Source organism: Drosophila melanogaster, chromosome 2R (genome assembly GCF_000001215.4).
Source record: "Drosophila melanogaster chromosome 2R".
Classification (NCBI taxonomy): domain Eukaryota; kingdom Metazoa; phylum Arthropoda; class Insecta; order Diptera; family Drosophilidae; genus Drosophila; species Drosophila melanogaster.
Genome location: NT_033778.4, coordinates 16,465,695 through 16,481,261, shown reverse-complemented (window position 1 = coordinate 16,481,261; position 15,567 = coordinate 16,465,695). Strand labels below are relative to the sequence as shown.

The 15,567-nt window shown below is 40.9% G+C and overlaps 2 protein-coding genes across 2 annotated transcripts; both read right to left on the bottom strand.

The window, feature by feature from the left end:
* Positions 1 to 12,327: 12,327 nt before the first annotated feature.
* CheB53b (Chemosensory protein B 53b) lies at positions 12,328 to 13,053 on the bottom strand (the record flags this gene model as incomplete). Its single annotated transcript, NM_001014531.1, has 3 exons — positions 12,328 to 12,507; positions 12,563 to 12,739; positions 12,796 to 13,053. 3 exons carry the CDS (start codon positions 13,051 to 13,053, stop codon positions 12,328 to 12,330), a joined length of 615 nt encoding a protein of 204 aa, NP_001014531.1.
* A 686-nt stretch (positions 13,054 to 13,739) lies between these two features.
* CheB53a (Chemosensory protein B 53a) lies at positions 13,740 to 14,553 on the bottom strand (the record flags this gene model as incomplete). The annotated part of the gene is made up of 3 exons (NM_001014530.1): positions 13,740 to 14,006; positions 14,063 to 14,239; positions 14,317 to 14,553. The coding sequence occupies 3 exons, from the start codon at positions 14,551 to 14,553 to the stop codon at positions 13,740 to 13,742; spliced, it is 681 nt and encodes a 226-aa protein (NP_001014530.1).
* Positions 14,554 to 15,567: the final 1,014 nt, after the last annotated feature.

Below are 15,567 nucleotides of genomic sequence, written 5' to 3'. Positions count from 1 at the left end.
GTCGCGCTCGTACTTCCATCCATTCGTATCCTGGTGACTGCGGGGTTTGGGGTTTGATTGGTTATTGACTTTTAACAGAAAAATTGATGTAATGCAATTAGTTTTACAGCTAAACCGTTTGATGATTGCACAACAAAAACAAAAACCCAAGCGTTGTGCTAAACGAGCACTTTACAGCCAACAAGAGCTGTTTAATGGTACTGGCTGTTGGGGGAGCTCAGTTCGTTGGGTATGTGTTTTGTGGACACCGCACATATAGCAGTGTATCTTTGCATGCTGTGTTTGTTCGTGGTGAATCATAGAAATCCTGGGGTGAGCAGGGATTTCATTATATTGGATAAGCTTAAAGATAGTATACTAAGATGAGAGTTTTCCTCATTGAACTTACATGCAGCAGGACCTTTAGTTTATCTAGTATATTTATGAAAGACAGCATGCATCACAATTCCGTCAAATTTTGATGATTTATACCCGCAGTCATCCAGTTTAGCTTCAATTTCCATCCCACATCCCACAAACTCGCTTGCAATTAAACCTTCGCAGCTGAAATCATCTAAATGCTTTTACTATTCCCTTAAAACTACAACATCACTGCATGTTCGAATTTCACGATTTTATTAATTAAGCCGAGGGCGGCTATCAATTACACGCGTGTTCCAAAAATTAAACCATAACGCGAAAATTGTGCAAGCAACAATAAGAACAAGATGAAAAGCTGGAAAATAACAGCGGCTACAATGGCAACAAACCCCAATCGAAATGCCAGTACATATGGCGGCCAAATGAAGTGAAACATGAGCAAAAAGGGAGGCAATAAGGGTAGTTGAAATTTATTACACTTGTACGAAACAAAGCGTAAAATTTTTGCTGCTTAATTGAAAAATATAAATTGTTGGCACACACACACACACACAGCCACATGCGTGGGAAAATGAGCGTGTGTGTGTGTGTGTGCGGACCGGAAGTGAAGTCAAAAGCAGAACAACAACATTAATAACGCTGCCAACGGAAATAATAAAAGCCATTTTAACGATGACGCCGAAAATGAAATAAAGTCGAATCGCACAAAAAATATACATAAAATGGCTCAATATTGTGGCAGTGCCAGTCATAACTGTAACTGTTAAATGACCTTAGTGGGCTACCGAACATCCAGCTTAAGCCAATTACTTTCTTTTCAGACGGAAAAGCGAAAGTCTGGCCAGAAGTAATAACAAAGTTAATCCTTCGCTGTTAGTTCTTACGAAGGAAATAAACGAAATCAATCGTTGACCAATTAATTACCAATTGTTAAAAAAGCCAAATCACACTACATCGTTTAAGGCTTAAATAGTGAAAGTATCTTATAGTAAAGGTGCCACCTTGATCTTTAACTCGTAATCATCATTCATTCCCCTCAGTTCAGTAATTTACAAGCGGAAAAACGACAATCAATGCGGGTCAATATTTGCCAGTTGTAAACAGAAACACCAATACAAAAAAAAAAAGGTAAAAATCACACATGGCCACGACCAAAAGGCAAAAGAAACCGGCAAAAAGTCAAGTGCAAACAACAGGATAAAAAAAAATTGTCCGGAAAATCGAGCGACGGGGGTTCGAAGAAAATGCGACATGCAGGTAGCATAAATGGGTAAAAAAAAAAACCAAACATACACACATACAAACACAAGCACAATTATCACGACGTCCGCTGGGGGATCCTTTGATGATGAGCTTCCTGCACATCAAAAGCCAAAAATAGAGCAGCCAAAGCGTTCGCAAAAGGCCAGCGGGTCGAACAGGTGAGTTTCAGCATCGGCCTGGGGCAAAAAGGATTCAAAATGGGTAAAAACGTAACGAACAAACAACGTGCCCCCGATGTCAGCCGCACAAATTCCGTTTCTCTATGCGAGTGGGTGCTACTGTGGGCCGCCTGATTGAAGCTGCTCCTCTGATGGAAGCCACCAGACATTTGGGCACCCACAGAATTCCCATCCGCCCCACCGAAAAAGCCCAGAAAAAAGCAAAATGAATACACACACACACACACAGCCCAATGGACATAGGTAGAAAGGCAAATACGCCTTGACTCTCGGTCAGATATTCTGATTTGTTTGAGTTTCTACTTTTCGAGCTTAACAAATTAAGCGCTCAATCTGTAGGCCACCAAATCCAGACGGGGAAAAGCCCTGGTAAAAAGAAAATCAAAGAGAAAACTAAAGGCCGACCGGCAGGCAAAAGTTATCAGCCAATGAAAAGGGACACACCAAAAGTAGCTGTGTAAAAGGACTAACAGGAGTAACAATACTAACAGCAGGAACTAATCACCCCATCTACAGTACACACTACGCTATAACAAACTGTTTGCAAATCCATAACGAAACACAGTGGCACGCAGAGAAGAAATGATAACTTTCTTAAGCAATTTAGGGAAAAAATAAAATGACTTACTAATTTCTTAAACTATACATAACCGATTTCATGAGATACTTTGAACATATTATTTAAGATATTTCAATATTTCAATGCTATTCAATTCAATAGCACACTTTGTTTCTGAAACACCGTTTGAAGAGTGATGATTTCGTTTTGATTTTAGCACATTTTTAGTTAGATTTATCTTAATTAATTATATTTTTTGTTGCTGTGCAAGTGTGTTTATTTGGAATGCTGAAATCGCTGCATTTTATGTGACAGTAGCAGCGGCGGCGGCAGCGATTGAAGCCAACTCTTCGTTAGTTCTGTTTATTGTGGAGCCGCCACCCAGCACCATCCAAGGACACCCAGCACCACCCACCACCCACTGGGACTTGCGTGCGGCACCTGCGTGTGCCGTCGACGTTTTCCATTTGTTTGCATTTCGTATGCGCGAGGGTGTGCATGTGTGTGTGTGTGTGTGTTGTTGGCTCCTCGTTAGTCCTGTCGGTTGATTTGCCCCAACTGTTGGCGCTCCTTTCGCGCGCTAGTTTTGATAAATTTATTCGCTAAACATGTTTATTATTTGCCAGCAAATCACACAGCAATTTGACAGTTTCAAAAGTTTACTCCTGTCCGTTGATGTGTGAAAACGTAGCAAGCAGTATTATCCGACGATCCGCAGTAGATAGTCCGTACTCGCATTTTCCGGCGTTTTTCTTTTGCTCCGCTGATTAATGGTTACCCCCACAAAGTAAAACTAACTGGGAAATTCGTTTTGGTATTCAGTTCGCAGTCGTTGTGCTGCCAAATCAATCTGCCGCAGTTTTACTTACTCTGCGTGCGCTGCGGCGTTAAATAAGCTGGGGTTTCCCTGGCAGCGGTGTTAATATTTTAAGCTGCGTAATTAATTTAAAACCTTGTAATTAATAAGTAACACCAGCGTGTAGTGGGCGGTGGGGCGTGCCATTTGCCGCCCAAAATCGTTTCGAGAAACAGATAAGCGGCAATCATTAACACTGCGGCCAGTTTGGAGGCTGTTAATGGATTTTACTGGCTTTGCCTGCGGCCTGCTGCCGCTGCTGCTGCTGCTGTTGCTGCTGTTGCTGTTGCGACCGAATGCTGTATGTTGCCGCGGGGTGGCAGCAATTTGTGCGTGCGTGCCACGGGGGCTTTTAGCTGTAACTAATTCAATTCGATCGGAATTTACGGGCTTAGTTGCATGCTTAAAAGATTTTTAAATGTTGCGCTACGTTTCACAACTAGGTGAGTGGCGAAAAGAGTGATTTATTTCTGCGGCTACGTATTTCGGTGCTCCAAAAATGGTTTTATTTTGTGTTTAATTAAAACGAATCCCTCGCTATTGGACTCTCTCTCTAATGAACCACTTGAACTAACTATTTCAAGCAAATTTGTTGAAAAATTGCAGCTAGATTTTGAAAAGTAGTTTCGTTATGGTTGAAATAATATGCATAATTAATTCTCACGAAATTATGTTAATATTCAACCAGTAAAACAATAAAATTGTGCTCTATGAATATGTCATCACAATTATCAAAATAATGTTAAAGAATATATTTTTTACCCAAACTAACTTACCTAGCTATCAAACAATGGACTATTCAAGTGATTCTAAACGCACTGAAATTGTAATCAATTTAAATGCATAACTTAAGCACATATTTAAACGGTTCGTTTGAAATGACAAATTCCATTTCCATATTATTAACTTCTACGCTACGTTGATAACTTTAAAGCTTTCCAGTTTCAAGTTTCCGATTGGTTCTCTGTCCAATCCAATTATCTGTGAATTTAATTGAGTCCGATTTCATTGTTAAATAATTCACAACTATATTTCGTTAAGCTAGCTACGCCCAAAATTAGTTTTGCATGGCAACATCATTGATATGGCAATTGCCACTTGTTCTATTAGGTGGCACACACACACACACCCACTACTCTAGGACACAAACACTATGTCCTGTACATATACACACACATATACTGATGATCATCAATCACTGTGGCACGCGAACCAGAAACCCCGCAGCCGGCTGACAGTGCACTTTTTCATCGAATCCCCCGCGGGGAATCGGACAGGTGGGCGGGGAAACTTTTTTGGATTGGACGGGGTACAACTATAATTGGCAATTCATGCAGGAAACAGGCCATTATGCCGCTGTTAACTTATTAGCCGGCCATGAAAACGGCTCTCCCGGTTCGATCAGCTGGTGCTGCGTCACTGCATCCGGAGCTGTCACCTCCTCGAGTGGATACCCCGGAAGTGTTCGTTGCTCTTTTATCGAATACAATTAGCATGGCGCCTGGAATGGGATAGTGGGATAGTGGGACACCCTTCCAATCCATCCACAAAGTTCCACCCAACACAACCAATGTCTTTTGGTTAGCCTGCGGCTGCCATTGTACATGTTTCACTGTACAATACACTCGTACACAGGTGCCACTTAATTAAATGATAATTTCTCAATTTTCAAACTATAATACCCAAAGAAATTATATTGTTAATTATTATGATATACATGTATAAACCTTTTTTAATGGATTTATATTAATAGTTATTAATAATATAATAAGCATTGTACATAAAGGATAAATTAAATCGGATACAATAATTTAAGTCCACAATCCTTAAAAATACTCTGTTGTTGAGTTCCCCCTTGGGCGTGTCGATGGAGGATCTTACGGGTTTAACCTTTTTTTCTCTCTGTAACAATAAGCGGCTTAATGCGAATGCAGCAGCAACTGTAGCAACAGCACACACACACACATACACACAGGATCAGGTGAATACCTCAGGCGCTGGCATAAATACATGCACTCGGATTCGCATTAGAAACACGTCGTGTCGGAAGCCTGTTAATTACACTCGCAGAATGCCCAGGGCAACTGCCTTCACACACCATACACCTAACACACCATGCTCCACCACCCATTATCGCCCATCCATTATGTTATATAATCAAAGACTGCCTTCCAGGCAGCTCTGTTTATGGCGCCATTAAGGAGCAGCGCCATGGCACCAAGCAAATGCAGAACTTGCAATGTTTGTGCTGAAGCATATAAAAGTACAAAATCTTAGGGCCCCAAATTAGCAGGGCCCAAAATGCCAGGACATGTGCCAATTTCTGATGTGTTCAACGCTGGCAGTTCAAACACAATAAAAATTATGCGTGTCATAAATCCAACTGATGAGATTTGCATTTGGCCACGCCAACCCACCCGCTCAAACGCCCTTTTTGGCCAAAGTCGTTATGCCATCAAACTTGAGGAGTGACGATGGCTTGGCGTGGAAAATGGGATGTAGATGCCGTTTGATATCCAGCGGGTGCCATAATAATTTTCGCCTAATAATGATGCGCGTTATGGCTTGACGACAACAGAGGAACCTTCCTCACCGCCATAACTTTGCATGTCTCCCTGTTCCACGACATTGCAGGGAAACAAATGACGTTATTCAGCGCGGATGTCCTTTGTACACTCAGCCAAACAACAGTATATGTAGCTTAGGAAATTCATAAGAAATATTTGCACTATTTGCGAAACAGGAAGAATGAGCAAGCGATATAATAGAAGTTCTGTTCTAAAGCTTTGTTCATTCTCATACCTTTTTTCGTCAAGTGTATGTGTGTGCAACAAACTCAATCATAATCTGTGGGCAATGGCACTCCCCTACTTGCGAATACGACGTTGTCATGACAACTTTCCGCTGAGGCAACGAACGCATTGCAATAACTTTTCGTTTTCTTGGCTGCTGGTTGGTGGCTGCTCTTCTTATGGTGCTCTTCCCGGTCTGAATCTTCATCTGGCTTGTGCAGTTGATAATCAGTGGCATTGGCATCATAAACATATCAGCAGGAAGTAGATAAGACACTTGCCACAAGCCCACACCCATGCAAGCCACTCACCACTCTCCACTCCAATACAGTCAAACGCACTGGCTTAGCCTGCCTCTTAATGGGCTTTTGGCAGTGGGCGGGTGTGTGTGATTAGGTTTCATGAGCATAAAAAGAGCGAATTTCCTACAATGTTTACTCACACACAGACACACTGCCAATCTGAGAAATATAAATACATGCATGTTGCGTAGCTCACTCAGAAAATATATCGTTCTAAAATCAAGATAAACTTCACAAAATCAATGGAAAAGCGATTCACGAGAATGAATTCATATTGGATATTACAAAAATCTCCAGAGAGGTTATAACGATAATATAAAAGATACTTAGTCTATATCCATTATTCAAAACATGCCAGATCTAGATACATAGCAATTCAAAAATAATATTAGATTTTAATTATTGTGTAATTTAAAATTTTTTAGGCAGCGTTTTGAAATGTGTGTTCTATATCCACAATGGCCTCATCCTAGATCAACAATCTTAGTTTTCCTGCAGTGTGTTAAACTGAGTGTAGGATTCATTCGAGCATTTCGTTTTGGGCTAAGCATGGCAAATTAGGCTTCTGATTGGGGACCCGAAAATGCAGCCATGAATAATTTATGTCCTTGCTTATGCCTCTTGTGTCCATTCGACAACACCGCAAAAAGTTGTGAGTTAGGGAGACAGCACTCACTCTGCATAATTGCCTTTAAATGTCTGGCAATTTCAAGAAGCTAAAACATTCAAGTCTTTGTTTCGGCCCACACACATACACACATACACACACATATACTGATGCACACACTTTCGGCCACGTTGTGCATTTCCCGTCCAGAGCATGTTGACAAGAAATTGCATAATTATGGCTTGCCGGACAAGCGGTCAGATCAACTCAACCGCAAGTGCTGTCTTTACACGACAAGGGCAAAATAGGGTAAAAGCTGGAGGGAAAGACACCAAGTAAAATCGTGGGGAAAGCTGCTCGAAAGTCTCGGGGGAAACACGGTGTTGCTGCCAGGGGATGCAACCATCTGAAACTGTGGCTCAGCTCTCAGTTAGGAGCCAGCAAACGGGGCTTTCGCCACAGGCAGCAGCTGGAGGCGACCACAGGTACGTTTAGCTGGCCGTAACAGGTGAACAGGTGAGCAAGTGTGCAGGTAAAAAAAAAGAAAGTATAACGCCGGCCAGGCCATGTCCTGTGTGCATATGCATAAGCGGGCAAGGAAAGCCTTTGCGCTGCCCTGCGACCGGTGAACTTGGGCAATTCAATTGCATAACATGAATAGAAATGAATTGGCAGGCTCTGAGAGCTGGCTTTTGCGGCTGCCCAGCGGAACTAGTTCCACGAATGGATTTGCATATCCGGAAGTGGAGTGGTGGGCAGTGCCCAAAACAATCTCACAGAGTATTCACCAATGCACTGCAACTGCAAGTTATATCACACTTAATGGTTGATAAAGCTAGAATTGACTTAATAAGATTAAAATCTTAATACTTTTAATTAAGCACTTCTTGCTTATGATATTTTCAATTGTTAAGGAAAATGTTTAGTCGAATTATTAGTTTCCTTCAACTCCACACGCTTATAGATTTTGTTTCTAGATATACGTATGTACATGGATATATTGTAACTACCGCTCCATATTAAAGCACAGATTGGAGCAAAACTTTAAAAAGCGAATTCTTGGGGCAGCCCAGAACGATTTTCACACTCGATTAGCTGCATTTGTGCACGTGCCAAACCAAACTCGAATAATACCCAACATCGACGGCAAGCCGGGTAAAATAAAATAAAACAAAACAAAAATGAGGGGAAAAAGTACCAGAGAAAAACAGAGGAAAAATTACAACAAACGTTAGATTTTCATTAAAAGCAAAGGGAATCCGGGCTGCGTGTGTGTGTGTGTGAGTTGCGTTTCAAGAAAACGTTGCCTACTTTGCAGCGCACACATCGAAATGGAAAGTTAAGCACTTGAGACGACGACAAAGGGGATTTCCAAAGGGGTGGTTGTTGCTCCCCGGCACCCCTTTGCCAAATCGCACAATACACGACCCCCTTTCACTGAGCCAGCCCTTTGTTTGGGTTCGGTTTATTCGTTTTTTTTTCTTTCTCTGCACTGAGCTGCACACAATAATGAAAATGTTGTTGTTTGTAAAATTCCAACAGCCGTTGCTAGAACACACTCCAGCGCTCACACACATACACACACGTAAAACGCAGCCACCCAGACACATACTCACACACACACACACATATGCACACGGCTACATTGCATTACTTCCGCCTCAATGGTAATAATTTTAAAATCAATACAATTCAATAAAGTTTTATTACTAACGCTGACAAGGGTGGCGGCGGGCTGCCTCTTTCATTTTTCCACAGAATCCAGCATGCTTGGGGATTTGGTTGAGTTAAGTCCGCTGAGCGATTAACCCTCGACTGCCGGCGCAACGAGAAGGAGCTCCACCTGCACCTGCTCCTGTCGCCGCGTCGAAATTGCTGGCAATTAGAATACGTTTTATAAGCAAATTGCCAGCGAACTTATGCGTCAAAGTCCAACGCCCATTTGTATGCAAATGGCGCGCAGGCACTTGGCAAAAAACTTATCATATTACATCAATAATTGATGGAGAAAATGTTTAGTTTTGAAAGGAATATTTAGTTATTTATATGATTAAATACACATATAGCAATTTGAAATTTAAAAATCTACACTGCTGTTTTGACACAAATACATATAATATTTTGCTATTTTTATTTTTAATCATTTAAGTTATTCAGTTTTTAAGTAAGTTACTGTTTTAAAACATGCTTACTTACTTATAGTTTTGTTATTACTCGTATGCTAACACATGTGGCAGTGGATGATTAGATCCTGTTACGATTTTCCCAGATTTCTTTGGCAGTGCAGGTCAGCGGCTGTCGCAGGTTCCCAGCCACTTTCCCTCCTGATGAATCAAAGTCATAACGTGGCTCAAACGGACCGCCCCGCCCCTCCTCCTTCTCCTCCTTGCTCGACGGTTACGCATCGTTATGCACAGCGGCAGCGGATGACTGTTATTAAAATCAGTTGTTCGGGGGTACTGTCTTCTTTTGGCCAGACAGCCATGGATGGAGATGGGCTGTACGTCTGGTCGGAGGCTGGGAAGTGGGGGATTTGGCACAGCTGTGCCAGCCCAGCACCAACTTCATTATAAGCCAAGGGGCGGGGGACAGTGCGACGCATTCGTTTAATGTCTTAATTCTGCACTCAGCCAAGTGAAAAATTAAAATGGTGTGGTTCCTTTGTTCGGGCTGAATCCTCATCAGTAACAGCAGCCGGGCCAGGTGAAATGAGATCCTGTTTTTTTTTGGTGAGAGCTTGGCACAGTTGAGCACAGCGGTCATAAGTCTAATGTTTGCCTTGTTTAAATATTAATAAAGTCCATGGAGAGGCCTTGGCCACAAATTGTTAAATTGAAGCTAATAAAATTTGGCTATTACGCTTGGCCAGTGTCCATTTTATGGCCCACAAATTTCATGGCGATTAACTGTGATGGCGGTGCATGCATCAAAGTATCCCTAACTCCGCCAAAAACCACCGGTTCGCCTTCATTGCGTAATTGTGGCCAAACACTTTGGGGCGAAGGAACAATGGGGCTTGAAAATATTTCTAAAAAAGATGCGGCAAAAAACTGAAATGAAATAAAGTAAAAATTAAAGCGCGCAAAATGCAAATTTGCGGTGGGGGAGGCGCTGGGAATGGGGGCGTGGCTCTTTGCCTGATGGGCGGTGGGCGGTTGGCTCAGCGAAGCGTTTGTGCAAATTATGGTTTAACACCTCATTGAACTCGCTGGCTGCCAGGATGCCAAGGGGAGAAGCTGGAGCTGCGAAAATTTGAATTTGAATATGAATTTCATATTCAAATGAGTTTTCAAAGACTTTATGCGGCGCCAAGCTGGGAATATAGTTAATTATATAAAAATTATGGCTTATTGTTTCCATTTCTGCCATGCCCAAAATATGCAAATTGGCCACACAAAATGCCATTTAATTTGAGACCAGATCAAAGTGAGCACAGCTAAGCCGGATGAAAAGTACTGTCTAGATTAAATCGAAGGGCTAAGGTAACTGGCCAACTAATTGGGAAATTAAAAAGAGAGGTATTATTATATGCCAAGAAAATCAACACAATCACAAAAAAGGATAAAAGGATATATAAAAACAGCTTATGAATGCTTTCAGCGAGGCTTTTGCCTATTTTGGGGTAATTTAATTTCATCTCAATTGCAATGCGATTTGCCCGAAGATTAATCCATCGATTAATGAGAAAGGGGCGTCAGTCACGCCCACTCACTTTCTGAGCAATTGTTTTGCGGTTGGTGTGCATATGTAAAACCTAATTACAACTAATTAGTATTTGCACAAGTGACAACCTTTGACCCAATGTAAACAATGGCGGACAACAACAACACTATGCGGCGGGCAGTCAACAAGCCAAACAAAACCGATTCGACCAGCAGGAGCCGAAGGATCAGCAGGAGCGGCAGGAGGCGGAGCGGCATGACCAAATGCAAATAAACAAAACGCTTTGATTAGAAAATTTCATTACACCAAATCGAACGTTTGCCAATGGCACACACACACACGTACACACACACACGCATCCGCACACACACGAATGCAAATACAATCAGTGCCAGAGCAAACAAATAAATGCACAAAGGGGCAAATTCGGGCCGAATGCAGCTGGCCAAATGCATCAGTTCATTAAAATGCCAATGGCCCCTGCCAAAGTCCAGTCCTTCAGTTGCAGTTGCATCCGTTCAGTTCCATTTGAAAAACGCAATTTAATAACGACTGCAAATGAGCAACGCTTTGCCCAGCATTCGCATAACCCCACCCACTGCCGCTACCAATCGTCGTCGTGGTCCAAGGACCTGGTCCTCAACCTCTCGTAATCCGGCACTGGGCCCAGTGTGTGTCCTGCGTTTGTGTCAAATTTTATGGCCCAAAGGCGCATATCAAATGAAATCGACAGGCCCGTTTTCAGCTATTGTGCATATGTGTGCATATGGGTGCACTGCAAGAAATGCATAGTGCTTTTATGCCAAGCTAAATGAAACACACCGCAACTTCGGCAGATTAATGCTAAGTATTAGCGGTTAAGATAATATGTTATTTTGGCAATTTGAAATCATAAAATATATCATACTTTTCCACATTTTTCACAGTGTGTAAGTCAGTTGCAGTTGCAAGCTGCACCATGGACCCAACTCAATTTATTAATGCACCCGCACAGCCGACCTTTGGATGCAGCGCTGCTAAGTCACTGGGATTGCATTCACGGAGGATAAACAGGAAAGTGGCATCACCATGGGAGCAAATGGCGGCTGATCGCCGGTCAAAAAGGGCTGTGGTCCAAAATTTGCAGCTCCTTCTTCAGGCAGAAATCACGGCTTAGATTTTTGGCTGTGAACCAAAAGCCAGGAGATGACATATTCCACGGATCGCAGCACCAGGTGGCCGCAAATATTTTAACACTCAATTAAAATGGCAATGCAAATAATTGCAGCGCATTTAAAGGCTATCGCCGTGCCCTTTTGCACACACACATGCACATTTAATGCATTTTTGTGGTAATGGCAGCAAATTAAGCGGAAATTACATGGCCAGCGAGATATCGATACTTGCCGTGGCGCGTGGCAGGCAGTGGTACGTGCCACAGTGCACGTTGCTCAAATGCTGCTGATTTATATATAATTTCTGTGTAATTTCATTAAGAAATGCAAATTGCACATTAAATGCAATAAATATTGATAAATGAATGCGCAGCATTTGCGGGAATTCCAGCGAAAAATGGTAACCAGTGCGCAGAAATGAACAGTTTCAAAACAACTTTGTTAGAATACATCTACTATTACATTAAGGGTGCTCAGCTGTTAAGCTCTGTGACCTAATTTGTGATTTACTAAATTATAAAAGAAATCGATGACAATAGAAATACAAATATTGTTCCAAATGCATGCTATCGTTTTATTAATCATTTCCGTTTTAGCCTAAACTTTTCTTAGAGAACTGACCCTTGATTTCAAAACAAATTTCGTTTGGCCTTACCTTTCCATTTTTATCAAACGCCCTGAACTTCAAACGGATTGCATAGCGGCCTCTGTGCAATGGTATTCCACTGCCGAATTCCAAACCGATCGTATAGGTTTCAAATTCGATGACACTCTGCAACGAAAGTCGTTAGTTGTAACTATTCTATTATCTTATATTATCCACTTACTCCTTTGACTCGAAAGCATGTGTTATTTATTTGTGCGGAATTGGTTATATGCTTACTATACGCATCGTACCACACCTGCTTCTTATCGAATAGAACGTGGCAAAAGTCCTTGACCAACATGTTGAGCGTGGTCGGTTGCCAGGTGCCACGATCGAAGTACTGAACGCTTCCTTGTAGCTAAAAGAGTAGCGTTCTATGAGTTATTACTATAGTAATATGACGGATATTTATACTTCAACTCGATCTGTTGGCTGAATATCCCACACGACGGTTTTATATCCCGAAAGTTGCACTCCGTCCTCTGCCATTTCAAAATCTATATTTGACATGTCAAACAATCCATCAATGTTCAGTGTTTTAGGTGGTTCGTTTTGGCAATCACTGGTAATACGCTCATCTTCCATTGTAAACTCGTAGCTAACTTCAATTGAATGTGGGATAAATGCCATCAGGACTAGAAGCTGCCATATTCTAAATAGCTGTTGACTCATCTTGGGCTTAAAAAATAGTAAAGGCTAATTTGGAATAGAGTCACTTTTAACGCTATTTATAAAGTCCAGCAAAGTATATTTAATTATTATTATATTATCAGTGCCTCTCTAAATTGTTTTGGGAAGTGGCAAACCTGTAATTAAACGCCCTCTCCATTTATATGAGCCGACAACATACAATTTTCTGATAAAAATCTTCAAATTAATTGTACCTACAATATATAATAAATAAACTAAAAGATTACCGATAACCATGGAAGAAAATATTTGATATAACTTTGTTAATTGATAATTTCAGCGTAACTACATTTAAATGAGCACTTGTACTTATAAATGAGGTAATCATGACATAAATATTTGATTTTAAGTTTTGAGCCGGTGGAATAAAATGCGAATGTATGTGCATTGCTTACTGTGCAAATTTAAATGTTCCTTTATTGTAAATTTGACTTCTTAATCTCTTTCGATAATTAATTTTCACTTATTTTTTATAAACTCAAATGCAACTTGTTCTAAAAAAAATATGTACAGCCCCAAATGCAAGCAAAAACAACAAAACGGGAATAGTTATATGTTATTTTCCTATTTATGTTTCGCATAAATAATAAGCATTTCGTTTTATTAAAGCAAAACATTTACATATATATATATTTTTTTAATGTAGCCGCAGGAGACAAACAAACCAACTATATATTTGCGTGATTTGTACTGGACATCTGAGATTTTAGGCTCTCTGCAAGAACATTAATGGTAATTAATATCGGTTTCGATATACAAATATTACTTTCCTTATAAAAATTCCCTTTAACTTCGTAGCAGACATTATTGGGACGCTTTTTGCCCTTCTGGTCATATGCAAATACCTGCACGCGAATGCTGTAACGGCCAGTACCCAATGGTATGCCACTGCCAAAAACTAACTTCATGTTATAGGATTCTATAAGGAATAGTGTCTGAAAAGCAAAACAATATTACACAATGCAAATATGGCCTTGATAATGCCACCCACACCGGGCACCTTGATGCAGTTGTCCTTGATCTCATCCCTATTCACAACGTGGGAGGACCAATCTGTGTACCAAAGCTGCTTTTTGTCGTACATAACTGCACAGAAATCCCGCACCATCATATTCAATGTGGTCGGTTGCCAGGCACCTCGATCGAAAAAGAGCAGGTTTCCAGTTAACTGCAATAACAAAAAAAAAAAAAAAACCAAAAATATTAATTAGGACCATAGGTTTTGATATTATCCTAGGCAAAAACCTCGATGCGATCCGTTGGCTGGGCATTAAACACGGATGTCATGTTTCCCGACACGGAAAGTCCATCCGCGGTAATTGTGGTGGTATAATTGGTCAAATCAAATAGACCGCTTATATTAAGAGTTCCGGGTGGAACGTCGCTGCAGTCGGAATAGATGGATTCGTCCTCAATCTCGAATTCGTAGCTGATTTGCAACGACAAGTGGACCACATTCAATATCAGTATTAGCTCCAACATCCAATATGTTTTCCGCTCCATTTTTCTACTGATCTTCAAATAAGCTTCCATTTACGATATGCAACCCCTTTTATGGCACATTTCCATTGAGTTTTTTTTTTATAAAATAGCTTGTGATTTGAAAAAAAAAACACGATGTTTCCGGGCTTATAAAAGCCAAACGTATAATTTGCAGATTGATTAAATGGCCATCACTACAATCACTTTTGTGGAAAACTCATTTTCAGGCATATTTATTATTTAATTCTTATTTTTATACAAGCTGATGTTATGATGATGATGAAACGTAATGCACTAAACTGTTGCTATAGCAGTTATTAAATATATTACAAGATAACCAAGAAAACTGTAGATATTTATTTTTGCGGTTTTACATTTCTTTTATGCGCTTTAATCAATTACTTCTCACACACACACATATGTGTTGTGCAAGCAAGATACTTAGTTATTATATAATCTTTTTAATTGTAAGCAACGCTCAGCTAAAAGTTCTAAATACTATATAACTGGCTTTAGACCCAAACCTTTATTAACATAATCAACTATTAATAAATGATTACACCAGCAGAACAGGCAGCCCCTGCCGTCTCATGTGCGGTAATCCCCGACTGACCTCAACTACCAACCGCTGAGCTTTAAACGGGTTGCAGAGCTTGTTAGCCTGGTTTACACACTTCTGCGTGGCAAGGCGCACATTTGGTGTTTTATGGCTATTTGGGAGTCGAGGCGGCAAGTCGCAGCACCAGTAGATAACGCCCCTTGCTCAACACTTTGAAAAAGTTTAAATATAAATTAAAAAGTTTTCCCCTTTTTTTTTTGTGTTGTTTTTGCAGCTGCATGGCTGGATGTTGTTGTTCTATTTGGTATGTATTTTATGTTCATGCAAAGTGAAAAGTTTGCTGGACGACATCGAATCCAATGGCTTGCTGGTTTTCGGGTGAAATGGCAAAGGGGAAGGGAGCAGGGAGCAGGAAGAGAAGGGAAAAGGAGTTCAAACCCAACCGATCAGCCTAA